Below are 27,720 nucleotides of genomic sequence, written 5' to 3' on the forward strand. Positions count from 1 at the left end.
CTTCTGGGACTATGCTTGTCCTCCTCACGTGCAAAAATTGGATATTCTCTCTCTTTAAAGGGAAAGTAGAAGTATATACATATGAAGAAACAATTGAAATATATAATTTCAGCCAGGCTGCTTTAGTCACAAAATGGTAGAACAACAACAAACCAGGATTAAAAAACACAAGTCTCTGCCAGTCCTGTATAGTAATTCTCATAAGACTTTAGGGATGCACTTGGAGAAGGGAAAGCAATCTACTTCAGGCTACTTTGTTAATGATTGCATTCAACTCATTAAGCTTTATGAATTTTAATGTTTTTATAAATTTTGTCCTCATGCATGGGAACAAATATGGTTGCAGGGGATTATCCACCATATTATGTTTGATTAAGTGCTACTGTAATCCCTTGTCTTTCACTTAAAAAAAAAAAAAACCACAAAAAACTGTACCCCCTCAGGCCCAGGGTAAGCAGAGATGGCTTCTGAGTCTGATATAATTATTAATGTTGGATAGTACCTTACTCCATGAATAGCCCCACTGGGGTCAAGTCCATGGGACTACTTGTGGAATAAGGTATTAGAAGCTGGTTCACTGAGTCAATGACATAATTCTCATAGCCTTTACCAGGAACAGCATGTCTTTTCTTGAATGAAGAATTTTATGTTAGTTTTCATACAAACCAGCCTTCCAAAAGTATCGTGGACATGTACCAGGCCAGGGACAAAATTTACTCACTTGATTTTTGGTATTGTAGTCATATATACAAAACAATAATTTGCTTGCTCTGGGCAAAACAAGTGAGTAGCATTTTTCAAAGCTCAGATAGACACAAGTAAAAAAAATCATATAGTTGGCCCTATCCTGACCCTCATCCTGCTCCCCCAGATTGTAAATGTGGATGACCCCCAAGTGCAGGACATGCAGAGGGATTCCACACTACCTAATTGCCGTGGCAGCTTGTCTCTGTGACAGGAGTCAACGCGTGAAGTCATGACTAGTGGGTCTGAGATTTTTGCAGATCCACTGAGCAATCCTTGGTGTACTGGGAGCAAAGTGGCTGCTATTGCAACCTACGGGCTGAAAGAGCCTTTGAAGTGGTGCTCTGTGCACTAGCGGGAAGGACCAAGGAGGCCACCTTAAGCTGGCTTTGAGCAAGGATCTAGGATTTGGCTCCTGATAATAAAGCAAACCCTGAAATAAAATAAAGTGCAAATATTAAAGAAGAAAGAAATGAGAGAGAGAGGAAGATATAGAGAAACAAAATAAAATAAGGACGAAGGATGGCTACATATTATGCCACTATTATTTTAAAATATCTACTCGCTGGTCACATCACATATTTTCAAATACTAATAAGAGGCACTTGGCGTAAGAAATAGTTACAATGAGAACATGACAAATAAGTCATAAATTACAAGACTAAGATGAGAATACTAATCGTTAAAACTCTACAAAGGCAGACCAGATGTCTTCACATATATTAAGCTGTTCATCCCATTGACAGGAAATCCTTTCATAGAACCAGCTATTCTCTATGATTACAATACAAGCTCACTATATATTCAACAGAGTTTCAGACTTCCACTCCTGAAGGGAGGGATTTGTAGGGTGCCTGGCACTGATAGAAGTAATAATACAGTACAGTGTTAATCTGACCATGTTTCCATTCTAGCCTAAAACAAATAGCAGTGAATTCTAAGAGTTTTATTGATTCTGATTGCCTGATCCGCCACTGTGCTATTCTAGTTTTATGGGAGTTAAAAGCCTCCTTATAACTTCCAACAAACAGACCTTAACTGGCACACAGACCCTCACCAGCTGGAGCAATATTCCATTTCTAACCCCCCTTTCCAACATATTTCCAGTGGGCCATATTCTTATCTCACCTATACCTATACAAGGGATCAGTCCTACTCCTACTGTAGCCAATAGCATTTTGACCATTGACTTCAATGGAGTGGGACTGAGACCTTCATTTATACAGGTATAACTAAGATATGAATCCAGTTCTGAATGTCTCTCTAAAACCAGATTTACTTTTGTGTAACTCCCCTGGCTTCAGCGGAGTTACTTCTGGCTTAGACCAATATAAGTGAAGAGAATCAGGCCCAATATCTTTTAACCAAAGTTTCCTAGAGGTCTGGTTAAGTCAAACAGGATTGCTACTGAATCAGTCTAAACCTTAATTCTGAAGTGGATTTATTTCTGTTATGACTAGCTTCCGCAAAAGTATATAAGAATAAAAGCTCAGCTTCTTCATAGAGAGAAAACACTAGAAAATCTAAGGAAACACATATGCAGGCCTTGTGGAACTCACCTTACAGGAACAAACAGAGCATCTATCTTCCTTCAGCGTCCACACCTGACCATTCCGCTTCAAGCCACCTTCGTGTGGACAGTCACCAGTGCAAGATGGTCCTGAGGGACACAGACAATCAAAACCTCCCGCCAAGTTCACACAGGCTGAATCATTCCAACAGGTGTGGGTCCTTAAGGCACATTCATCGATATCTGCAAAACACAGCCAGTTTATAGTGCTAATCTTTGTTTCAAGTGACAAATTGTACCATGGAATTTATTATTAAATGGATACTGCTTGTCTGTCTTCGTGGTGCAAGGGTATGAAACACAAAATTTAGGGTTATTAAATCCTCTTCCGTATGCTTAATTGTAAAAGCTGACATTCCTGCTGGTGCTAAATAGCAATGACAAACTTGATCTGCCAGCCAAGGTGTAAAGTGATCTCCCAGTGAGCAGGAGCAAGTGGACAATTAGACAGGTTTCAGAGTGGTAGTGTTTGTCTGTATCAGCAAAAAGAATGAGGAGTACTTGTGTCACCTTAGAGACTAACAAATTTATTAGGGCATAAGCTTTCGTGGGCTATCAGATGCATGCAGTGGAAAACACAGTAGGAAAATACACACACACACACACACACACACACACACAGAACATGAAAAAAGGTGTGGGTTTTAGCCCATGAAAGTCTATGCCCTAATAAATTTGTTAGTCTCTAAGGTGCTGCAAGTACTCCTCATTCTTTTTGGACAATTAGAGTGACTCTGCAATGAGGCCACATTCTCTTCTGAGTTTTAGACTAAATTAGAAAGACACAATTCTTCATAAACTCCGAGCATGGTCTAAGCTTCCCCCTACTAAAGGCAATCAATCACACCCTTTGCCCACAGAGAGGAGGAGGAAGGGAATAAAGGGAAAGAGATCAGAGGTACTTTATATAGAAAAGAAATACTAGAGCTCCCAAGCTATACAAAGCCACACAGTAAAAGCATGTTTGAGCAAGGCAACAGGGAATTTAGCATAAACAAAATCTATTTTTCATAGATGACTTTAAACTACCATCCCACTTAATGCTGGAGGCGAAGTGGAACATTGTATCCAATTGAAATTGCTGGGGACATACTGACAGACAGAACGTAATTATTCCAGGTTGGAATGTGCCCAGGAGATCTCTTGGAGACAAGGCTATGAGATCTTTTGAGTTAAGTGCAATCTGGGAAATAGGCAGGTTTCTCCAGCAGATCTTTTGAGCAGTATTTAAGAAGATATGGACAGAATTTCCAGTTACAATGCAATTGAATAGATTTGCCCTGTTTTCATACTGTATATAATTGCCAAAAGCCTAACCATACTGCAGCACAAAGTTTTGGATTTGGATGAGATGAAGCATTTTATATACATATTAAATACATTTTGTGTGTCTGTATGTACATACACACACATAAATATGAAAATATGAATGGGAATAGATGATCAAATCTTACACAGTGCTTTTTTTTATCCTGAAAAATTCTAAAGCTCTTTTGTATAAAACTTTACATACCACACCACAGAATCGCTACACTTACCATTTGATTTGAAGCAGCTACTTCTGGGCTGAAATATGGCAACTGTTTAATTTCATGCAGCGCCATTATACAAGAGTTTAGGAAAAGAAGTGAATGATATAATATGCATTTGAAACTGCTGAGGGAATTTATATAAGGAACTTTACCTAATCTAGAATTTGGCCAGGATAATAGGGCTAATGACAATAATTCTGTGGCAAGTACCACAGCATCTTTAATGACCTCCACAAGTAGTCAGGACCTTGGTTTACATTTTATCCAAACACAAAGGGTACAGAGCTAGTTCTAACTCAGAAGTTAGACTGTTAGCTACTCAATTGCTAACAGTACTTCCTACATCACCTTGGGTTTTCTTCTGAATAAAACTTTCCTAGAGAGGAAGGCTGATCCAGTGGTTAGGAAACTAGCCTAGGATTTTGCAGACTGGGTTCAATTCCCTGCTCTCCCACAGACTTCCTTTGTGACCTTGGGCAAGTCAGTTAGACCCTCTGGTCTCCATCTCTAAGTCGTACTTTCCTACCTCATGGGGGTGTTGTGAAGATAAAGATGATGAGGTGCTCAGATACAAAAGTAACCATATACGAACCATAGATAGATAGGAGGTCTCCCATCCAAACATTGCTAATCTTGAGACATTTGGCCAGCTCCCACACTGGGGTGGTACAGTTGCAGGGTATGTAGCCAGTACAGGGACTGTGCACTTTGCTCAACAACATAAACATAAATATATCCCAAAGGGCAATATGATCTCATTGGACCAAATCCTGAAGCCCTTTCTCAGTTTTTACTCAGTCCTTACCCAGACAAAACGCAAACTGATACGAATGGGAGTTCTGCTAGGATAAGGACTGATTAAAACTGGGCAGGGGGAAACGTTTAAGATTTGCACCAATAAGAATAAAAAAGATCTTACATAAATTTCCCTCAGGGCAGATTGTTGTTACAGCTACAGTACAAAACCCTCACACCCTGGCTATTATACTTGTGCTTTTCAATTTACAAGTGGGCAGAACCTTGGCTCTGATCCCAACAACATGCTAACCAGTGGTATAGACCAGCAGCAAATTGCTACTCCTCCATCCCCACCACGTCTTACCCCCAGAGCAAAGGTGAAACAGAGAGAGAGTCATGCCTCAGAGGGGTGTCTCTAAGGCTATGTCTACCCTGGCAATTGAACAGTGCTCTGTCAGCTGGAGCGCTCTCCTGCTAACCCTGCTCGTTGTGGGAGGAAGTTTTTTGTCGGCAGGAGAGCTGACAAACAGCAGCGACACAGCATGATTTTCAGCAGCACGGCTGTAGTGACACAGCCATGTTGCTAAAAGCTGTGTAGTGTAGACATAGCCTGAGGCACAATGTCTCCCGGGGTGATGCAACTTACACGCCAACCCTTGCTTAGCAGTATTCCGAATGGCACAATTCAGCCTTTAGACTTCCCTGCCACTGATGTATTTTGCTGCCTCATCTCTGACAAAGCAACTAGTTATAATTTGAGGTTATTTTTGGAGTATCTCTATGTACCCAGCCTTACCCCTCTGAGTGTTCTCCCCATCCTTCTTATAATAAAGGACACCACCTGGAAGGGCTACTACAGATGATAGAAAAGGGGCTTTGTGAATGAAAAACAACTCTTGTGTCCCATTACGTCTCAGGTGACAGAGTACCAGGAAACAAAAAAGACAAAAGGACAAGAAAAAGAGAAAAAAACCCAATAGTGACATAAATTGGGCCATGAATAAGCTGATACTGAATCAGTGATTTCAACTGAAGACAATAACCAATTAGCTACAATGGGTCTTAGAGCATTCTTGAAAAAACCTCTCTTCTACTTGTCTCGTCAGTGCTTGACCTTGTATTTTGTCTTGAAAACAAATGTAACATACTCTTTGCCTTTGGTGATGTCACATTTAATAGATGCAAGCATTGTCAATATTTTCTTCCCCACAATGTTAAAACCTCTCTGAATAGCATATATATAGTATGCAGCAGGATTAGAGTGCAGATTAGAAGAGTAGCTTTTACTGTTCAAAACTAAAAGGATTTCACAGATGAATATAGAGCCATATTGCCTACAGAGTTCCATGTAATTGCTTTACTTATGACACAGAAATCTAATTCTGCTTCCGTGCAATTTAACAGATTTATGGAAAGCCAGATGTTAGCAATTATGGAAACTGACATTATTCATATTCTCAGTACTACAGACCTGTTTGCACTGAACAAAGCCAACTTAATCTATTATATATATCCAAAAGGGAAGCAGTACCCTGTTTACATATTGCAACTGTTGTTCTCCTCTGAGTGCACATAAAGAGGATGCCCTACTGAGAGATGCCCAGACTAGCAAGCAGGCCATTCATGATAAAAGAACCAATCAAGCAACATATTTTCTGCGGAAATCTCTGATCACTACTCAGTCCATTTTTCTTTCTTAATGCAAATGATGGTTCCCTATTATTTTATTGCATTTATTATTTAAATGTTTTAGTCATTAATCACATATAAAAGGCTTATAAGTTGCATCCATTTGATAGCTGAACTTTTAATAGAACTAATTTTCTCAGAACATCCCTGTGGCAGTTTTCTCTTGTTGCTGACTGTGTTTCTGAGCATCTGAATAAACCATCCACATTGCCAATAACTTTAGAAAAAAAATTTAAGCTTAATTTGATATTCTCCTTTTTGCACCACTGGACATTAAATTGTGGGGGTTTTGTAAACAGATTAAGGGCCTGATTCCAATCTCAGTTATCTCAATATAGTTATCCCATTATAAATGAGAGCAAATGGAATTATGCAGCTATAAATGAGTAACTGAATACAAAGTAAAAGAATATAGAGAATCAATTTTAAAATATGGAAGAAAATAATCTATATTTTCCACTAAATGATCTTACAAGAGTGGCTTTTCTGGGATAGCCACAGGAAAGTGGACTGAATTCTCCATTCTAACGAATTGGCTCTGCCTTGGATATTGCAGCAAGTTAAAATCATTTTATGATGTCCAAGTGATATTTAGGTCAAATAATTTGTTGAGTGATAATGCTGTAGAAAAGTTAGCCCAATTTACAGACCTAAAGATTACAATATACAACTTCAAGTATGTGAATTTGAAATTAAGTGATAAAAAATGGTATCACAAGTCTCATACACCATCTCCATCATTATCACAAAAATCCTGGATTGACTCAAACTGAGAATATCTGATAAATGCCAAGATATCACCACCCACTTGGTGAAACCAACTGCTATTTTTTCTGTTTTCAGCCATAAAGGTTCTGGGAAGGGGATCAGTTAGAGCTGAGAACTCTGTTAATTACGCATGAGGCATCGCTGTGCAGAAGCTGCTCTTTCCCAGCCGTAGCAGCTCTATGTGGTGGTACCAAAGTAAAAACTTGTTTGTTAATAACAATAGACAGCGATGACTGAAGAGGCAGGTACTATATACAAAGCAGCAAGCCTGCTTAGCCCCTTTCTGATTAGAACAACACTAGCAGTTACCTTCACTTCTTGGGACAAAGTCATTGAGGGTCCCTAAAGGAAGTGAGATTAATTTAACTCCCATCTGTCTCCTCTGGATGTGTCTAATTCATTTATAGAAAACACGTGAGGCCCAATTTGACATGATTAAGCAGTATCTCACACAGATTTCAAAGGGAGAATGTGTGGAGTAAGTTACTACTCAATATGAGTGAGGGTGGCACAATCACTGCTCCCCTCAACAAATGCACATAACTTCATTGAATGCCATTTGGGGTAGCATGGGAATAGATTCTTCAGTGGCTTGCTTGCTTGCAATTTTTGTTTGAGATGGTACCACAAGGACACAGCCTATGTTAAGGGGTGGCAAGAGTACTGCAGAGAACTAATAACCGTCAGAAATGTCACCACCTTCTACTCCAAGTGCAAGCCTCTTTGACCTTGCCTTTTCTAACTTAAACACCTAGGAGCATTACTTTTAAAATAAATAAACTCCAACCAAAACAAAACAGTCCACTGTACACATAATTCTCCCTATGGGGAAAGGACGAGAGAGAGAATGAACCACGTGTGACAGATGTAAGTCACAGGGTTTCATGAATGTTTCTGAGGATACTATAGTGAGGAGGGCATATTAAGAACATATATATAATAGATTAGGGAAGGATTCATTCCTCAAAAAATGCAATTTCTGCCAGCTTCCCTCTTCCTTTAATGCAGATGTAATTTGCCTCAGGTATTACAAAAGTTCCCATGGCCATTGTATTGTGGAAGGATGTGAACACCTAGAAGATAATAAGGTGATAAGTAACAGTCAGCATGGATTTGTCAAGAACAAATCATGTCAAATCAACCTAATAGCTTTCTTTGATAAGGTAACCAGCCTTGTGGATTGAGGGAAGCAGTGGTATATCTTGACTTTAAGATAGCTTTTGATACTGTCTCCTATGACCTTCTCATAAACAAACTAGGGAAATACAACCTAGATGAATTTACAAAAGATGGGTGCATAACTGGTTGGAAAAGCATTCCCAGGGAGTAGTTTTCAGTGGCTCACAGTCAAGATGGAAGGGTGTATGAAGTGAGGTCCCACAGGGATCAGTTCTGGGTCTGGTTCTGTTCAATATCCTCATCATTTAGATAATGGCATAGAGAATACAGTTATAAAGTTTGTGGATGTTACCAAGCTGGGAGAGGTTTCAAGTGCTTTAGAGGATAGAATTAAAATTCAAAAAGATCTGGACAAACTAGAGAAATGATCTGAAGTAAACAGGATGAAATTCAACAAGGACAAATGCAAAGTACTCTACTTAGGAAGGAACAATCAACTGCACTCCTACAAAATAGGAAATGACTGCCTACGAAGGAGTACTACAGAAAGGGATCTGGGGGTCATAGTAGATCACAAGCTAAATGAGAGCCAACAGTGTAACACTGTTGCAAAAAAAAGCAAACATCATTCTGGGCTGTATTAGCAGGAGTGTTGTAAGCAAGACACGAAAAGTAATTCTGCTCTAATCCATGCTGATTGGGCCTCAGCTGGAGTGTTATTTTCAGTTCTGGGTGCCACATTTGAGGAAAGATGTGGACAAATTGGAGAAAATCCAGGGAAGAGCAACAAAAATGATTAAAGGTCTAGAAAATATGTATCTATGAGGGAAGACTGAAAAAATTGGGTTTGTTGAGTCTGGAAAAGAGAAGACCGAGAGGGACATGATAACAGTTTTCAAGTACATAAAAGGTTGTTACAAGGAGGAGGGAGAAAAATGATTCTCCTTAACCTCCGAGGATAGGACAAGAAGCATTGGGCTTAAACTGCAGCAAGGGCGGTTTAGGTTGGACATTCGGAAAATCTTCCTGTCAGGGTAGTTAAGCACGGGAATAACATCGCCTTGGGCGGTTGTAGAATCTCCATCATTGGATATTTTTAAGAGCACATTAGACAAACACTTGTCAGGGATGCTCTAGATCAGTGCTTCTCAAGCTATCTGATGTGAGGGACCAGCAATTTTTTTTCCCAATGTGTGTGCAGACTGGCAGCTGATGACCGGCACTGGTCCGCGGACCACCACTTTGAGTAGCACTGGTCTAGATAATACTTAGTTCAGCCATTAGTGCAGGGGACTGGACTAGATGACCTCTCAAGGTCCCTTCCAGTCCTACGATTCTATGAATATACACACCAACACAAGTTCATTAGCTTGTTTTCATTGAAATACTAAACTGATCCCTTGCCACCAAACTTCAATTTTCAGTTTTTGTATAGCATCTTGCAATGTGTGCATGTGAGTAGCGCAATACGGTACTCTGATATCATGATAAACTGTCGCAAAAAAAAAACCCTGCTAGAGTGCTAATTTCAAATTCTATAGTCCATTAAGCCATTAAAATATAATCTGATGTGACAAATGTATGCTGGGCTTCCAACAAATGCATGTACAAGTTAAAGGTGATCACTGTTCTGACAAAATTATTTTTCACAAGCAATTTGTTACTTTAGCAATTTATTTGCTATTCTTTTAAATCAAAACTAATGGTAGGTGCTTGTGGTTTAAAAGTGAATCATAAAACAGATCCATTTTTACTCAGAAAAACTTTTATCACTTCTATCCAAAAAGGCCTAACAGCCTATTAAAAGAACAGTGTCAAGTATGTTAGGTTCAAAATGTAGGTTTTGCTTTAAAAATTCCTTATACAAATCCAGATATGACTAAAAGTGCTGACTTAAAAATCAATCTAAGGGCAGGGATTTTTTTAGTGCATGAGAACGAACCAGAAAAAGTAATGGTGAACAGAAAGTATGCATGACATCCATAAAGGAAATAAACAGAATAACTGTTTGAAAAGTACGGCAGATTTTTAAAATTCTTTCAGTCTTTCAATCAAAGGTCTTACTGCACCAGAAGTAAAAACATTTTAAAAATGTATGGGGTCTTATTCACAGGTGAGCCGTGGCTCCTTATCATCAGTCTGGTGGTACAGCTATAAACCCAGGTTGACTGCCCCTCCCTCCATCAAGTCCTCCCACATAGGGTGTCATAAATATAAAGGGAAGGGTAAACCCCTTTGAAATCCTTCCTGGCCAGGGGAAAGCTCCTCTCACCTGTAAAGGGTTAAGAAGCTAAAGGTAACCTTGCTGGCACCTGACCAAAATGACCAATGAGGAGACAAGATACTTTCAAAAGCTGGGAGGAGGAAGAGAAACAAAGGGTCTGTGTGTCTGTCTTTGTCGGGGAGAGACCAGGAATGGAGTCTTAGAACTTTTAGTAAGTAATCTAGCTAGGTATGTGTTAGATTATGATTTCTTTAAATGGCTGAGAAAAGAATTGTGCTGAATAGAATAACTATTTCTGTCTGTGTATCTTTTTTGTAACTTAAGGTTTTGCCTAGAGGGGTTCTCTATGTTTTTGAATCTAATTACCCTGCAAGATATCTACCATCCTGATTTTACAGGGGGAATTTCTTTATTTCTATTTACTTCTATTTTTATTAAAAGTCTTCTTGTAAGAAACTGAATGCTTTTTCATTGTTCTCAGATCCAAGGGTTTGGGTCTGTGGTCACCTATGCAAATTGGTGAGGCTTTTTATCCAACATTTCCCAGGAAAGGGGGGGTGCAAGTGTTGGGAGGATTGTTCATTGTTCTTAAGATCCAAGGGTCTGGGTCTGTAGTCACCTAGGCAAATTGGTGAGGCTTTTTACCAAACCTTGTCCAGGAAGTAGGGTGCAAGGTTTTGGGAAGTATTTTGGGGGGAAGGATGCGTCCAAACAGCTCTTCCCCAGTAACCAGTATTAGTTTGGTGGTGGTAGCGGCCAGTCCAAGGACAACGGGTGGAATATTTTGTACCTTGGGGAAGTTTTGACCTAAGCTGGTAAAGATAAGCTTAGGAGGTTTTTCATGCAGGTCCCCACATCTGTACCCTAGAGTTCAGAGTGGGGGAGGAACCTTGACATGGTGGCATAGTGGTGGGATTAACCTGAAATCATTTTGAGATCCAGTTGAGATTTTTTGAACTAGAAATACAGATTTTAAAAAGGAAAATTTTTTTTTCCTTTGGAAAGGAAGTCCAGAAAGCAGCTGAAACTGAAAGCAGCTTGTTTTTTCTCTGCTTTGTGGCCAAGCAGAGACAAAAGGGGATTATCTTTGTGAATTGCAGGTCTTCTTTGCCTGGAGGCAGGGTACTTAACTCCTGCAGGGAAATTCACAGTCTTCCAACCCAGAGTTTTTTTTTTTTTTCTTTTCTTCCTAAAAGTAAATAGGGGGTGTGTGTTCTACCCATTTGCTTTTTCTTTGGGCTGGGTAAGCAGGTTTCCAAGTAGTTGGAGGTTTTTTGCTTTAATTTGGGCCCAGAGCAGAGACAAGGGAATTGTCTTTTTCTGTAGGCTGACAATCACTATCAGAGAATAGGTATTCTATTCCAGCACAGCAAAATTTTACAGCCAAGTTTTGTTGTTTATTTCTAAACCTCGGGTGTAAAGTTAGTTAAAAATAGAGAGGTTAGAATGACCAAATCTGCAGCTCGACTACAGCTGGAATTAGCCAAATTTCAGGCTGAGGAAAAACAAAGGGAACATGAAAGACAGATAGAACTCATGCGGCTGAAGAAGGAGGAGAAGGAAGAAGAGAGGAAGCATGTGGAGGAGGAGAAGGAAAAAGAGAGGAAGCATGTGGAGGAGGTGGAGAGGATAAAGGCCCGGCAGAATATACCAACAAACCCTAGCAATCCTTCTCCAGGTACCACTTCCCATCCCAGAAAGTTCCCCACCTACAAGGCAGGTGATGATACTGAGGCCTTCTTAGAAAACTTCGAAAGGGCCTACCTTGGGTACAACATCTCTACTGACCAATACATGGTAGAGCTGAGGCCGCAGCTCAGTGGACCCTTAGCTGAGGTGACAGCTGAAATGCCTAAAGAACACATGAACAAGTATGAACTGTTTAAATCCAAGGCGAGAGTCAGAATGGGGATAACACCCGAGCAGTCTCGTCGGAGATTCAGAGCCCTAAGGTGGAAACCAGACATGTCATTTACCCAACATGCCTACCACATTGTGAAACATTGGGATGCCTGGATATCAGGAGCAAGTGTTGAATCTCCAGAAAATTTGCCCTTCCTAATGCAAATGGAACAATTCTTAGAGGGTGTTCCTGAGGAAATAGAAAGATACATCCTAGATGGAAAACCCCAAACTGTAATCGAGGCAGGAGAGATTGGAGCCAGATGGGTGGAGGTGGCAGAGAAGAAGAAAACTGGTCGCAGTTGGAGCGGAGACCAGAAGGGACCACCCCAGACCACACCCTATTACCGGGGGCCGCCCAAGGCCCCACCTACCTCCCAAAGAACCCTCCAGACCCCTTATCGTCCCGCCACCCTGTTCTCCAGCAACCCTCCTCACCCCAGTGACCCGTCAACTGGACGATGTTTTAAATGTAACGAGCTGGGGCATGTAAAGGCCAACTGCCCCAAGAACCCCAACAGATTACAGTTCATTGCACCGGAATCACACCAGAGGTCCACAGGCCCAGATACCTCCCAGATACCCTTGGAGCGGAGGGAAACTGTGAGTGTGGGTGGGAAGAAGGTCACCACGTGGAGGGACACCGGAGCACAAGTGTCAGCTATCCATGCTTCCTTAGTGGACCCCAATTTAATCAACCCAGAGATCCAAGTGACGATTCAACCCTTCAAGTCCAACTCTTTCAATTTGCCTACAGCCAAGTTGCCTGTCCAGTACAAGGGCTGGTCAGGAATGTGGACTTTTGCAGTCTATGATGATTATCCCATCCCCATGCTGTTGGGAGAAGACTTGGCCAATCATGTGAAGCAGGCCAAGAGGGTGGGAACGGTCACTCGCAGCCAGGCTAAACAAGCCGTGAGGCCTAGCTCTGTTCCGGAAACTTCTATCAGGACCCGGTCAGAGGTGATGGACCCGGACCCCAGGCCAACGTCTGCAACAGCAGTAGTGGATCCAGTCCCAGAGACCCAGACGGAACCAGTCCCAGAACCGGAACCAGCCGAACAACCAACACCAGACCCCGTGTCAGCACTGAATCCAGTACTAGCAACCTCAACACCAGAGGGCCCCACCGAACCTGAACTGGCAGCAGCCGATAACCCGACACAAGAGGCTCAGCCGGAGCCTGAATCCCAACATAGTGCACCAGCGGAGAGCGGTTCACAGTCAACAAAAACAGCTCCATCCCCTATATCGCTTCCCGAGGGACCAAGCCTAGGTCCCCAATCCAATGAGGAACTGATGTCTCCAGCATCAAGGGAACAGTTCCAGACCGAACAGGAAGCAGATGAAAGCCTCCAGAGAGCTTGGACGGTGGCACGGAGCAACCCACCGCCTCTCAGCTCTTCTAATCGATCCAGGTTTGTTGTAGAAAGAGGACTTTTACACAAGGAAACTCTTTCTGGGGGACACCAGGAAGACTGGCATCCTCTGAGACAGTTGGTAGTTCCAACTAAATACCGGGCCAAGCTCTTGAGCTTAGCCCACGATCACCCTAGTGGCCATGCTGGGGTGAACAGGACCAAAGACCGTTTGGGGGGGTCATTCCACTGGGAGGGAATGGGCAAGGATGTTTCTACCTATGTCCAGTCTTGTGAGGTGTGCCAAAGAGTGGGAAAACCCCAAGACCAGGTCAAAGCCCCTCTCCAGCCACTCCCCATCATTGAAGTTCCATTTCAGCGAGTAGCTGTGGATATTCTGGGTCCTTTTCCGAAAAAGACACCCAGAGGAAAGCAGTACATACTGACTTTCATAGATTTTGCCACCCGATGGCCGGAAGCAGTAGCTCTAAGCAACACCAGGGCTAAAAGTGTGTGCCAGGCACTAGCAGACATCTTTGCCAGGGTAGGTTGGCCCTCCGACATCCTCACAGATGCAGGGACTAATTTCCTGGCAGGAACTATGAAAAACCTTTGGGAAGCTCATGGGGTAAATCACTTGGTTGCCACTCCTTACCACCATCAAACAAATGGCATGGTGGAGAAGTTTAATGGAACTTTGGGGGCCATGATACGTAAATTCGTAAATGAGCACTCCAATGATTGGGACCTAGTATTGCAGCAGTTGCTCTTCGCCTACAGAGCTGTACCACATCCCAGTTTAGGGTTTTCCCCATTTGAACTTGTATATGGCCGTGAGGTTAAGGGGCCATTGCAGTTGGTGAAGCAGCAATGGGAGGGATTTACACCTTCTCCAGGAACTAACATTCTGGACTTTGTAACCAACCTACAAAACACCCTCCGAACCTCTTTAGCCCTTGCTAGAGAAAACTTACAGGATGCTCAAAAAGAGCAAAAAGCCTGGTATGATAAACATGCCAGAGAGCGTTCCTTCAAAGTAGGAGACCAGGTCATGGTCTTAAAGGCGCTCCAGGCCCATAAAATGGAAGCATCGTGGGAAGGGCCATTCACAGTCCAGGAGCGCCTGGGAGCTGTTAATTATCTCATAGCATTCCCCACCTCCAACCGAAGCCTAAGGTGTACCATATTAATTCTCTAAAGCCCTTTTATTCCAGAGAATTAAAGGTTTGTCAGTTTACAGCCCAGGGAGGAGACGACGCTGAGTGGCCTGAAGGTGTCTACTACTAAGGGAAATGTGCTGGTGGTGTGGAAGAGGTGAACCTCTCCATGACCCTTGGGTGTATGCAGCGACAGCAGATCCAGGAGCTGTGCACTAGCTACGCGCCAACGTTCTCAGCCACCCCAGGACTGACTGAACGGGCATACCACTCCATTGACACAGGTAATGCTCACCCAATTAGGGTCCAACCTTACCGGGTGTCTCCTCAAGCTAAAACTGCTATAGAACGGGAGATCCAGGATATGTTACAGATGGGTGTAATCCGCCCCTCTGAAAGTGCATGGGCATCTCCAGTGGTTCTAGTTCCCAAACCAGATGGGGAAATACGTTTATGCGTGTCATAAATATAAAGGGAAGGGTAAACCCGTAAACTAAATGCTGTAACTCGCCCAGACAACTATCCAATGCCACGCACAGATGAACTATTAGAGAAACTGGGACGGGCCCAGTTCATCTCTACCTTGGACTTAACCAAGGGGTACTGGCAGGTACCGCTAGATGAATCTGCCAAGGAAAGATCAGCCTTCATCACACATCTCGGGCTGTATGAATTTAATGTACTCCCTTTCGGGCTGCGAAATGCACCCGCCACTTTCCAAAGACTTGTAGATGGTCTCCTAGTGGGATTAGGAGAATATGCAGTCGCCTACCTTGACGATGTGGCCATATTTTCGGATTCCTGGGCAGACCACATGGAACATTTACAAAAAGTCCTTGAGCACATAAGGGAAGCAGGACTAACTGTTAAGGCTAAGAAGTGTCAAATAGGCCTAAACAGAGTGACTTACCTTGGACACCAGGTGGGTCAAGGAACTATCAGCCCCTTACAGGCCAAAGTGGATGCTATCCAAAAGTGGCCTGTCCCAAAGTCAAAGAAACAGGTTCAATCCTTCTTAGGCTTGGCCGGTTATTACAGACGATTTGTACCGCACTACAGCCAAATCGCTGCCCCACTGACAGACCTAACCAAAAAGAAACAGCCAAATGCTGTTCAGTGGACCGAAAAGTGTCAGAAGACCTTGAACAAGCTTAAAGCGACACTCATGTCTGACCCTGTACTAAGGGCCCCAGACTTTGACAAACCGTTCCTAGTAACCACAGATGCGTCCGAGCGTGGTGTGGGAGCAGTTTTAATGCAGAAAGGCCCTGATCAAGAATTCCACCCTGTAGTGTTTCTCAGCAAAAAACTGTCTGAGAGGGAAAGCAACTGGTCAGTCACTGAAAAAGAAGGTTACGCCATTGTCTATGCTGTGGAAAAGCTACTCCCATATGTTTGGGGACGGCGTTTCAACCTGCAAACCGACCATGCTGCACTGAAGTGGCTTCACACCGTCAAGGAAACTAACAAAAAACTTCTTCGGTGGAGTTTAGCTCTCCAAGATTTTGATTTCGACATCCAACACATCTCAGGAGCTTCTAACAAAGTGGCTGATGCACTCTCCCGTGAAAGTTTCCCAGAATCAACTGGTTAAAATCGTCCTTGAGATGTGGAAAATATTGTTAGTCTTTATGTACTTGGTAGTATATTTAGAGATGCATGTGTCTTATTAACTCTGTTTTTCCTAGAGCTCCAGGAAGAAATCCCAGCCAGTGTTTCACCCTAGCTGAGATTTGGGGGGCGTGTCATAAATATAAAGGGAAGGGTAAACCCCTTTGAAATCCTTCCTGGCCAGGGGAAAGCTCCTCTCACCTGTAAAGGGTTAAGAAGCTAAAGGTAACCTCACTGGCACCTGACCAAAATGACCAATGAGGAGACAAGATACTTTCAAAAGCTGGGAGGAGGGAGAGAAACAAAGGGTCTGTGTGTCTGTCTTTGTCGGGGATAGACCAGGAATGGAGTCTTAGAACTTTTAGTAAGTAATCTAGCTAGGTATGTGTAGGATTATGATTTCTTTAAATGGCTGAGAAAAGAATTGTGCTGAATAGAATAACTATTTCTGTCTGTGTATCTTTTTTGTAACTTAAGGTTTTGCCTAGAGGGGTTCTCTATGTTTTTGAATCTAATTACCCTGTAAGATATCTACCATCCTGATTTTACAGGGGGGATTTCTTCATTTCTATTTACTTCTATTTTTATTAAAAGTCTTCTTGTAAGAAACTGAATGCTTTTTCATTGTTCTCAGATCCAAGGGTTTGGGTCTGTGGTCACCTATGCAAATTGGTGAGGCTTTTTATCCAACATTTCCCAGGAAAGGGGGGGTGCAAGAGTTGGGAGGATTGTTCATTGTTCTTAAGATCCAAGGGTCTGGGTCTGTAGTCACCTAGGCAAATTGGTGAGGCTTTTTACCAAACCTTGTCCAGGAAGTGGGGTGCAAGGTTTTGGGAAGTATTTTGGGGGGAAGGACGCGTCCAAACAGCTCTTCCCCAGTAACCAGTATTAGTTTGGTGGTGGTAGCGGCCAGTCCAAGGACAACGGGTGGAATATTTTGTACCTTGGGGAAGTTTTGACCTAAGCTGGTAAAGATAAGCTTAGGAGGTTTTTCATGCAGGTCCCCACATCTGTACCCTAGAGTTCAGAGTGGGGGAGGAACCTTGACATAGGGGAATTCTCCAGTTTCTCAAGCCACTATATATGGGCAATCCCAAAGGGATGTGGATGGGGCAACCCTAAGTCCTGGCAATCTCCAGTTTCTGGAACAAACCCTGGCCATTGGCAGTCAGTGCAAAATACAATAGCTTGAGGTTGCTCTACTTTACCCTGGGGGACTTGCTCAACTAGCTAGCATGATGGTGTCATGCTGGCTTATAGCCATGTTTGCTTCGCAAAACTTGGCCAGAGTACAGAATCTACTCTGTGAATTTTGTCGTGGCAGTGTCCTTTTAAGGATGTTTGAAATAGATACATGTAAGATACAAAACTTGCCTAACAAAACATTTCTGTTTCAGTTCTTGTTGTGAAAAGTGCCATCAGTTCAAATGGGATTTAAATCATGAGTTCCACCCAACCCTCAAGCAGGTTTTCCTTAGCTATTCTATATTCTACTAAGAAATTCCTATAGTAAGGTGATTGATTATTCAGGAGTCAGGTAGCTGGTGCTAAATATACTGTAATGCCAAGGCACTTCAGTTACTGAAAAAGAAAATAGACAAATGAAGCTTGCTTCTGAGATTTTATGGAGGTTAAGTGACAATCTTGTGATAGCATCAGGAGTACTGGGGCATAAGTTAGCCCCAGTGAATGAGTGAGAGGTTGTCTCTTGATGTTTATGAAGTGAGCTGTAGTTATTCATAGTTTACCTGCAGCAGATATGGACTCCAATATTACAAGCATGAATAAATTAAGTGGGTACAATAGATGAGAGCAATGACAATACAGTAAGTTCTAAAGGTTTTTCTTGGATATCTCTTTGGCTTATTGTTTTTGTATCTGGTTCAAACCCACCCATCTAACAGTACAGAAGTAACAGAAGAGCAATTCAGTACGTGGGAGGATTTTCAAAAGAAATCTCTTTTGCAGAGAAAGCTTTCTTTCTTCTTTTGTTTTCAAATCTACACACTGGCTAAGAGACAATGCTGCAGCATGTTATACATTAGAGCTACATTAATCAAATTTCAGAAACTCTGGATTTGAAGCATTCTTGCACCCAGAATATGTGAAATTCTGACAAACATGATTTGAGATTTCTCTCAGAGTTGGAAAGCTGGTGATTCTTCCTGTTCCCTAGATGGTCTCCCTCATTTTAACACAAACCAGCCTATCGCTACAACAAGACCTGGGTCAAACACTCCTTTAAGATTAGAATGACGGAATCCTGCAGTGTTCTGGTGTGGTGAGTTGGTACATTGGGCTTTCCTAGGAGGTTGCAATTTATTCTGCTCAAACATGCTACAGGGATTGGGTTGCTTCCAATGCTTGCAAAACTAATTGCAAGAGTGAGGCTCTGAACCACTTCAGAAAGTGTGTTTCAGGCTTTGAGCAGCCTTGCATGGGTGAGCAGCATTTTACATACAGAGAATTGGGTAAAGACTAATCTGTATGGACCGGACGAATATCTTTTTATCTGTCTCCACTAGATAGATGTGTGTGACCTGACAGGCATATGTTTCATTTAGTATAAAATCACCAGGACACAGTGTTGTCCTTGCTTCACGTTTCCTTGTTTTGGTGGTGGTAACAACAGAGGTTGCCATTAAGAAGTCGACATTTGCACATTGAATCAATCCTGAAGCACTTGCATGAGAGGAAAGTGATCAGGAACAGCCAGCATGGATTCACCAAGGGAAGGTCATGCCTGACTAATCTAATCGCCTTTTATGATGAGATTACTGGTTCTGTGGATGAAGGGAAAGCAGTGGATGTATTGTTTCTTGACTTTAGCAAAGCTTTTGACACGGTCTCCCACAGTATTCTTGTCAGCAAGTTAAGGAAGTATGGGCTGGATGAATGCACTATAAGGTGGGTAGAAAGCTGGCTAGATTGTCGGGCTCAACGGGTAGTGATCAATGGCTCCATGTCTAGTTGGCAGCCGGTATCAAGTGGAGTGCCCCAAGGGTCGGTCCTGGGGCCGGTTTTGTTCAATATCTTCATAAATGATCTGGAGGATGGTGTGGATTGCACTCTCAGCAAATTTGCGGATGATACTAAACTGGGAGGAGTGGTAGATACGCTGGAGGGGAGGGATAGGATACAGAAGGACCTAGACAAATTGGAGGATTGGGCCAAAAGAAATCTGATGAGGTTCAATAAGGATAAGTGCAGGGTCCTGCACTTAGGACGGAAGAACCCAATGCACAGCTACAGACTAGGGACCGAATGGCTAGGCAGCAGTTCTGCGGAAAAGGACCTAGGGGTGACAGTGGACGAGAAGCTGGATATGAGTCAGCAGTGTGCCCTTGTTGCCAAGAAGGCCAATGGCATTTTGGGATGTATAAGTAGGGGCATAGCGAGCAGATCGAGGGACGTGATCGTTCCCCTCTATTCGACATTGGTGAGGCCTCATCTGGAGTACCGAGTCCAGTTTTGGGCCCCACACTTCAAGAAGGATGTGGATAAATCGGAGAGAGTCCAGCGAAGGGCAACAAAAATGATTAGGGGTCTGGAACACATGAGTTATGAGGGGAGGCTGAGGGAGCTGGGATTGTTTAGCCTGCAGAAGAGAAGAATGAGGGGGGATTTGATAGCTGCTTTCAACTACCTGAGAGGTGGTTCCAGAGAGGATGGTTCTAGACTATTCTCAGTGGTAGAAGAGGACAGGACAAGGAGTAATGGTCTCAAGTTGCAGTGGGGGAGGTTTAGGTTGGATATTAGGAAAAACTTTTTCACTAGGAGGGTGGTGAAACACTGGAATGCGTTACCTAGGGAGGTGGTAGAATCTCCTTCCTTAGAAGTTTTTAAGGTCAGGCTTGACAAAGCCCTGGCTGGGATGATTTAATTGGGGATTGGTCCTGCTTCGAGCAGGGGGTTGGACTAGATGACCTTCTGGGGTCCCTTCCAACCCTTATATTCTATGATTCTATGATTCATTTACATACACTTGTCAGACAGCAGCATCTGATAGGTACTTAGAATAGGGAAATAGTGAAAGATCTCAAATACTTTTGTGTGGTAACCACTAAATGGCAAAACACACACAATATATCACAGGAACATTCTTAACTCTCTGAATGGCCTTTCCATTAGTAAATAACAGAAAGTAGAAGGTTTCCTACTTGTATAACTGCTGGATTTTTGATTGGGGAAAAATACCAGCCCATCTGCTTTGATTTCAACAATGAACTCTGAAAACAACACACAAAAGCAGTCATCATTTGCCCTGAACATGGTATTGTAAAAGGCATATAATATCATGCACATGCTGGAATTGGAATTAAAATAAACTCTGTAATTCTGAGCTCCTTGCCATTTTAACCATTTTGTTAAAGTGACATCGTTTGTGAGAATATCAGGATGGAAACATATTCCATTTTAATACTGGCTTGGGTTGAACTCTTAAGCTACCCTGTAAAATCCAAACATAGCAGAAATTATGTATTTCTTCTGTGTTTGTGGATCCGAAGACAGATAACCCATTCAAGAGATGGCTCAGCTCCATGGCCATCTGTCTACTACCATGAGGGAGAGGAGAGCAGAATAGAGAGCCCACACAGAGCAGATCCAGAACTGCAAATCCCCAAAAGGAGGTTTAGGTAGCAACAAGCAATCTCCACTACCTCCCAATGTTTAGCACTGGCTGTGTGACTGTGCACCAGCTAGTGTCTGTTGGGGCTGAGGAATCCTTCATTCTGCACTGTGAATTTTGAGTGAACTTTACTAAAGAAAAATTCTTGGGCTACGCACGGTTCTCCAGGATTTGGCCCTCTGTGATGCAACACTGTTTATGCAACAGACTATTATTACTATTGATGTAATAGGCATCACAGAAACTTGTTGGAATGATGATAATCAATGGGACACAGAAATACTGGGGTAAAAAATATATAGGACTGATAGAGTAGGTCACACTGATGAAGGAGTGGCACTATAGGTAAAAGAAAGTATAGTGTCAAATATAGTAAAAATCTTAAATGAATCAGTACTATAAGATCTTTATGGATAGAAATTCCATGCTTGAATAATAAGAGTATAGCAATAGGAATATACAACCGATCACCTGACCGTGATGGTGACTGTGAAATACTCAGGGAGATTAGAGATACTTAAAAACCCCAGAAAACCCAATAATAATGGCGGATTTCAATGGGTACATGTTCAATGGGTACATGTCACATCAGGATGGGATGCAGATATAAAATTTCTAGACATCAGTAATGACTGCTTCATGGAACAGCTAGTCCTGGAACTCACAATAGGAGAAGCAATATTGATTTAGTCCTAAATGGAGCAAGGATCTGCTCCAATATTCACCAAGAGATTAATAAAGCTGAACTGGTTGGGAATAGTGACCATAATTAAATTTAACATCCTTGTAGGGTGGAAAATACAAAAGAAAGTCACCAGAGTAGAAGTTAATTTCAAAAAGGGAAACTACACAATACATGTGGAAGCTAGTTAAAAGGAACAGTCATGAGAAGTGCCTACGTGCTGCATCAGAATGATTTTAAAACACCATAATAGAGGCTCAAACTAACTGTATTCCCCAAATAAAAACAAAACAATAAGAAGAGCAAAAAAATGCCAAGATGGCTGAACCACCACATAAAAGAGGCCGTTAGTGGCAAAAGGCATCCTTTAAAAATTTGAAGTCAAATCCTAGTGAGGAAAATAGAAAGGAGCATAAACTGTCAAGAAAAGTATAATTAGGCCAAAAAAGAATTTGAACAGCAACTAGCAAAAGATACAAAAACTAACAGCAGGAAATAGTTAAGTACATGAGAAGCAGGAAGTCTGCAAATCAATCAGTTGGGCCATTAGATGATAAAAGCGCTATAGGAGCACTCAAGGAAGACAAGGCCACTGGGGAGATGCTAAATCAATTCTTTGCATCAGTCTTCACTGCAGGGACTGTAAGGGAGGTTCCCACACCTGATACAATTATTTTTAGGTGGCAAATCTGAGGAACTGTCCCAGACTGACGTGTTGATAGAGGCGAGTTTGGAACATACTGATAAATTAAACAGTAATAAGATAGTAGTACCAGACGATACCAACACAAGAATTCTGGAGGAACTCGGATATGAAATTGTAGCACTACTAACTGTGGTATGTAACTTATTGCTTAAATCAGCCCCTGTATCAGATGACTAAAGGATAGCTAATGTAATGCAGATTTTTTTAAAAAAGATTACAAAGGTGTTCCTGGTAATTACAGGCAGGTAAGCCTAACTTCAGTACCAGACAAATTGGTTGAAACTATAGTTTCAAGAACAGAGTTATCACACACAGAGATGAACAAGATATTCTGGGAAAGAGTAAATGTAGCTTTTGTAATGGGAAACTATGCCTCACCAATCTATTAGAATTCTTTGAAGGGGTCAACAAACATGTGGACAGGGGTGCTACCATGGATATAGCATACCTGGACTTTCAGAAAGCTTTTGACAATGTCCCACATCAAAGGCTCTTAAGTGAAATAATCAGATATGAGATAAGAGGGAAGGTTCTCTCATGGATCAGTAATTAGTTAAAACTCAGGAAACAAAGGGTAGGAATAAATGGCCAGTTTTTAAACTACAGAGCGGTAAATAGCGGGGTCCCCAAAGATCTGCATGGGGACCTGTGATGCTCAATATATGCATAAATTATCTGAAAAAGGGGGTGAACAATGAGGTGGCAAACTTTGCAGATGATACGTTACTCAAGATAGTTAAGTCCAAAGCTGACGATGAAGAACCAAAGAGGAATCTCACAAATCTTGTTGACTGGAAAAGAAAATGACAGATGAAATTCAGTTCTCATAAATGCAAAGTAATGCACATTGGAAAACATAATCCTGACTATACATATAAAATGGTGGGGTCTAAATTAGCTGTTACCACTCAAGAAAGATCTTGGAGCCATCGTGGATAGTTTTCTGAAAACATCTGCTCAGTGTGCAGTGGCAATCAAAAAAGCTAACAATGTTAGAAACCATTAGAAAAAGGATAGATAATAAGACACAAAATATCATAATGCCACTATATAAATCCATGTAATGCTCACTTCTTCAATACTTCATTCAGTTTTGGTTGCCCCATCTCAAAAAAGATTAGAATTGGAAAAAGTACAGAGAAGGGCAAAAAAAAAATGATTATGGGTATGGAACAGCTTCCATATGTGGAAAGATTAAAAAGATTGGGACTGCTCAATTTAGAAAAGAGATGACTAAAGGGGGATTATGATAGAAGTCTATAAAATCATGAATGGTGGGGAAAAGGTGAATAGGGAGTTTTTATTTACCCCTTCACATAACACAAGAACTAGGAGTCATCTGATGAAATTAACAGGCAGCAGGTTTAAAACAAACATAAGGAAGTACTTCTTCACACAACGCACAATCAACCTGTGGAACTTGTTGCCAACGGATGTTGCGGAAGCCAAAAATATACCTGGGTTCAAAAAAGAATGAGATAAATTCATGAAGGATAGGTTCATCAATGACTATTAGTTAAGATGATCAGGGACGCAATCTCATGCAATGGTTGTCCCTCAATCTCTGACTGCCAGAAACTGGGACTTGACATTAGGGGATGGATTACTCAATAATTTCCTCATTCTGTTCATTCCCAATGATCTGATACTTGCCACTGTTGGAAAACAGGATACTGAGCTAGACAGACCTTGAATCTGGCCCAGTATGGCCATTCTTAGATTCTTATGTTCTTAGACTAATCACAAAATATAGAGACATTGGGCTAAATTCATCCCTGGAGTAACTCCATTATGATTTTGGCCCACAATTTCTCATGCACATGGGACTGTAAAACAAAGACAGTTGCTAGGCAGATGAAACCTCTCTCACCTAGAATAAAAAGCTCAATGACTCTGGCCTTGACTCTACATAATTTATCATGGAAATAATCTTTATAAAGTGGTTCAGATCAGTGTTCAGGTAACATGGCTTTAGTTTATTCTTCCTCTGGAATGTGCTTGTAACATCCATGTTTCATTCACAGTATAATCATATTTTTAAAAAGAACTTAACAGTTTAATCTTTAAATGACCTATGGAATAGCAGAATTCTCTGTTTAATTTCTAACTGTTAAACCAGTATAAAAGATTATCAGATACTGGTTTGCTCTCTTTGGCACTGGTGCTCAGCAGCAGATGGCTCAGAAAAGCTATTTAATTAAAAAAATCCCATCAATTTCACATTCCATTTACTGCTTACACACAGCGAGAAAAATGTCTCACCTCGTGAACTTCCAACACACTGTGCAGGTCAAAACGAGGGCAGTTTGCTTTGAAGAAAGCACAATGCTCTTCAATCTTCAAAGTATATCATGGAATGTAACATTTTGGGCTCAGTTCTGCCCTTACTACATGAGCACAACTCCCATCAACTACAACTCGGACTACTGACTTTAGCAGGTGATGCACCCATCTATAAAAGAGGAAAATTGGGCAATTCAAAATTGTGACAACACTGGGCTAAATACATTCTTGGTGTAGACAGTGGAATTACATCATGGTTTGATCCAAGGCCTTTATTACATTTGTTAGCAGTGCTTACACAGCAGGATGGTAGGCACCTCTGAAATATCTGAGACAGAGAGGCATGAAGGAACTCTATAGATGTTCTTTATGCTTAGTACTCTTTGGGACCTTTTGGGGTTATTTCATGTTGCTTTACTTTGTGATAAAATTAGACTCTTTCTCTGACGCTTTTTTTACAATACTTAAATAAATAGAGCAGAACTTTCAATATTGTGAAGGGTCGGGCCAGATGGCTACAGGAGAGTGATAGAAGGCAGATATATTAGCCCCAGGTTAAGTAGGTCCCTTTTCCCTGGGGGCAAGGTAACAGGGAAGGTTTTTTTTTTTTTTTTGAAACAGAAAGAAAGTTTATTGGTAACGCTTGCAAAATTACCAAAAGAAACAAAACAACTATGCAACAAAACAACGCAATCAGAAGGTATAACACAGCAGCTTTCAGGAGGGAGAAGTGTTCAGGCTAGCCTGGGCCCAGAGCGGGGGGGCTTCCTCGACACTCGTGGTCTTCCACCCTCCTGAGTTACCTTGTGGCCTAGAGCGGGGGGGCTTCCTCGACACTCGTGGTCTTCCACCCCCTCGAGTTACCCAGTGCCGCGCCCAGCGTCACCGACCCTCCCTCTCCTGAGAGTGCCCGGTAAGATGGGCACGGCTGCGGGGTGGGCGGTTTGGGGGGGGGTAGACACCCATGTATTATAGGACCCCTCCTAGATGACAGGAATGATGGTATCCACAGCGGCAACGGCTGGGGCTGGCGTCTCTCGCTCTTCCCCTCAATCAAAGGGTCAGACGGAGGGAACCGGACGGGGTCACCAAGCAGAGAACCCCAGACAGCGCCCACCGCTCCTCGAAGGCATCAAGGGAGTCGGTGGACGCCACCCAGAGGAACTCCGCCCGGATACGTGAATGTACTGAGGATCGGAAAACGGCCCCACAATCGCAGGACGTTTCATGGGCCAACCTCCTCTCTCTGGTTTTATAAATGGCTGTTTTAGCCAAAGCTAGGAGGAGGTTGACCAGAAGATCCCGCGACTTTGTGGGGCCATGGATGGGAAGTGTATAGATAAAAAGGTGGGGGGAAAAATGAAGCCAGAAGCGTAATAAAATATTTGTGAGGAGCCGGAAAAGGGGCTGCAATCTGGCACACTCTAAATACATGTGCGCCAGGGTTTCCCTCACATTACAGAAAGGACAAGTGTCCGGAATGGGGGTAAACCATGTCAGAAACAAGCCCGTGCTCACAGCTCCGTGAAGGAGCCGCCAACTGATGTCCCCGACGGGCCTCGGGACCAAGGTGGAATACAGGCTGGCCCACCGAGGTTGCTCACCCTCCAAAGGTGGCAGGAGATCCCGCCACTTTGTATCAGGGCGGGACACCAGGGTGTGGGCGTGAAGGGTGTGAAGCGTAAGTGTATACAAGTATTCCCGTGAAGCAATTTGAAAGCTAACCGGCTGCAGTTCGTGCAGCCGGCTTGCAGTGAAAGGGTGGGGGGTTTGTTGGGATCTACGGGGTGGGGGCCCGATGAAAAGGTCCGGCGGGCCTGGGGTAAGGGATGGGCGGGGTGCGCCCTCGCACAAGGTTCGGCTAACATAAGCCCAAGCAGCGGGGGTCAAGGCGGCCTTCACCTCCTGAAGTACGCGCCGGGGGGTACGGAGGCTGGAGAGCCCCATGCGCCGAGCGAGCGTCAGGGGATCCAGCCAGTCTCTCCGGTCGTAGTCCAGGAGGTCTCCGACCCTCGTGACTTCCGCCAGGACCAACCTCTGGCGTACCGAGCGGGACTCCGCCACCTGCACACGGAGCTGGGGGTTGTGTAGCAGGGGCTCCGTGAGGAGATCTGCTCCCACGGTGGCCGCCACGGACCTGGTTGTTAGAAACAGTTTCCAGGTCCGGAGGAGGTCCTGGTAGAAGACCGGCAGCCCGGAGAGGTCTCGCGGAAAACCCCTCGGAGAAAGATAAAAGAGCTGCCGGTCATATCGAAGCCCTTGGAAACGGCGCAGGAAGGCGTGCGCCAGTATGCTCCACGCCGAACTACGTGCACTATAAAAGAGCCTCTGCAGGGTCTGGAGGCGGAAAACGCGGACCTGAGTGTACAGACACTTCAGGCCCTGCCCTCCTTCCTTCAGGGGTAGATGAAGAACTCCAACAGGGGCCCAGTGCATTCCTGACCAGAAGAACTCTAGAATCAATCTCCGTAGGTGGGTCAGGAAACCCGGGGCCGGGGCCAGGGTGTTGAGCCGGTACCAGAGCATGGACAGGACTAGTTGGTTAAGCACCAGTGCTCTCCCTCGGAGGGAGAGACATCGGAGTAGCCTAGTCCATTTCCGGATCCGCTCTATCACCCCGCCCTCTAAATTTTGCCAGTTCTCCGGCGGGGAAGGATGCGTGGCGGAAAGGTAAACGCCGAGATAGAGCAGTGAACCCGCACTCCACCGGATGGTCTGAAGTGAGGGTGGGAGGGAGCTTACCTGCCGCCAGTCCCCCACCGCCAAGCCAGAGCTCTTGACCCAGTTGACTCGGGCGGAGGAGGCTGCCGAATAGATGGCTTGGCATGCCTCCACTCGCGCCAAGTCGCCCGGGTCCTGGACCATGAGGAGTACGTCATCGGCGTACGCCGACAGGACCAGCCGCAGCTCCGGCTCCCGCAGCACCAACCCTGTCATCCTCCTGCGGAGGAGACAGAGGAAAGGCTCGATCGCCAGAGCGTACAACTGGCCCGAGAGGGGGCACCCC

At 43.2% G+C, this 27,720-nt stretch overlaps 1 protein-coding gene across 6 annotated transcripts in view; it reads right to left on the reverse strand.

Moving 5' to 3' along the window:
* Window positions 1-27,720, reverse strand: part of NELL1 (neural EGFL like 1) — a 445,673-nt gene that overhangs the window by 17,898 nt on the left and 400,055 nt on the right. For all 6 annotated transcript variants that reach the window (XM_048852651.2, XM_075129472.1, XM_048852653.2 and 3 more), the window contains one exon: window positions 2,304-2,497. In XM_048852651.2, coding sequence (XP_048708608.1) covers window positions 2,304-2,497 — 194 coding nt within the window. The remainder of the gene's footprint in view (window positions 1-2,303; window positions 2,498-27,720) is intronic.

The sequence above is a fragment of the Caretta caretta genome, chromosome 6 (genome assembly GCF_965140235.1).
Source record: "Caretta caretta isolate rCarCar2 chromosome 6, rCarCar1.hap1, whole genome shotgun sequence".
In the NCBI taxonomy this organism is placed as follows: domain Eukaryota; kingdom Metazoa; phylum Chordata; order Testudines; family Cheloniidae; genus Caretta; species Caretta caretta.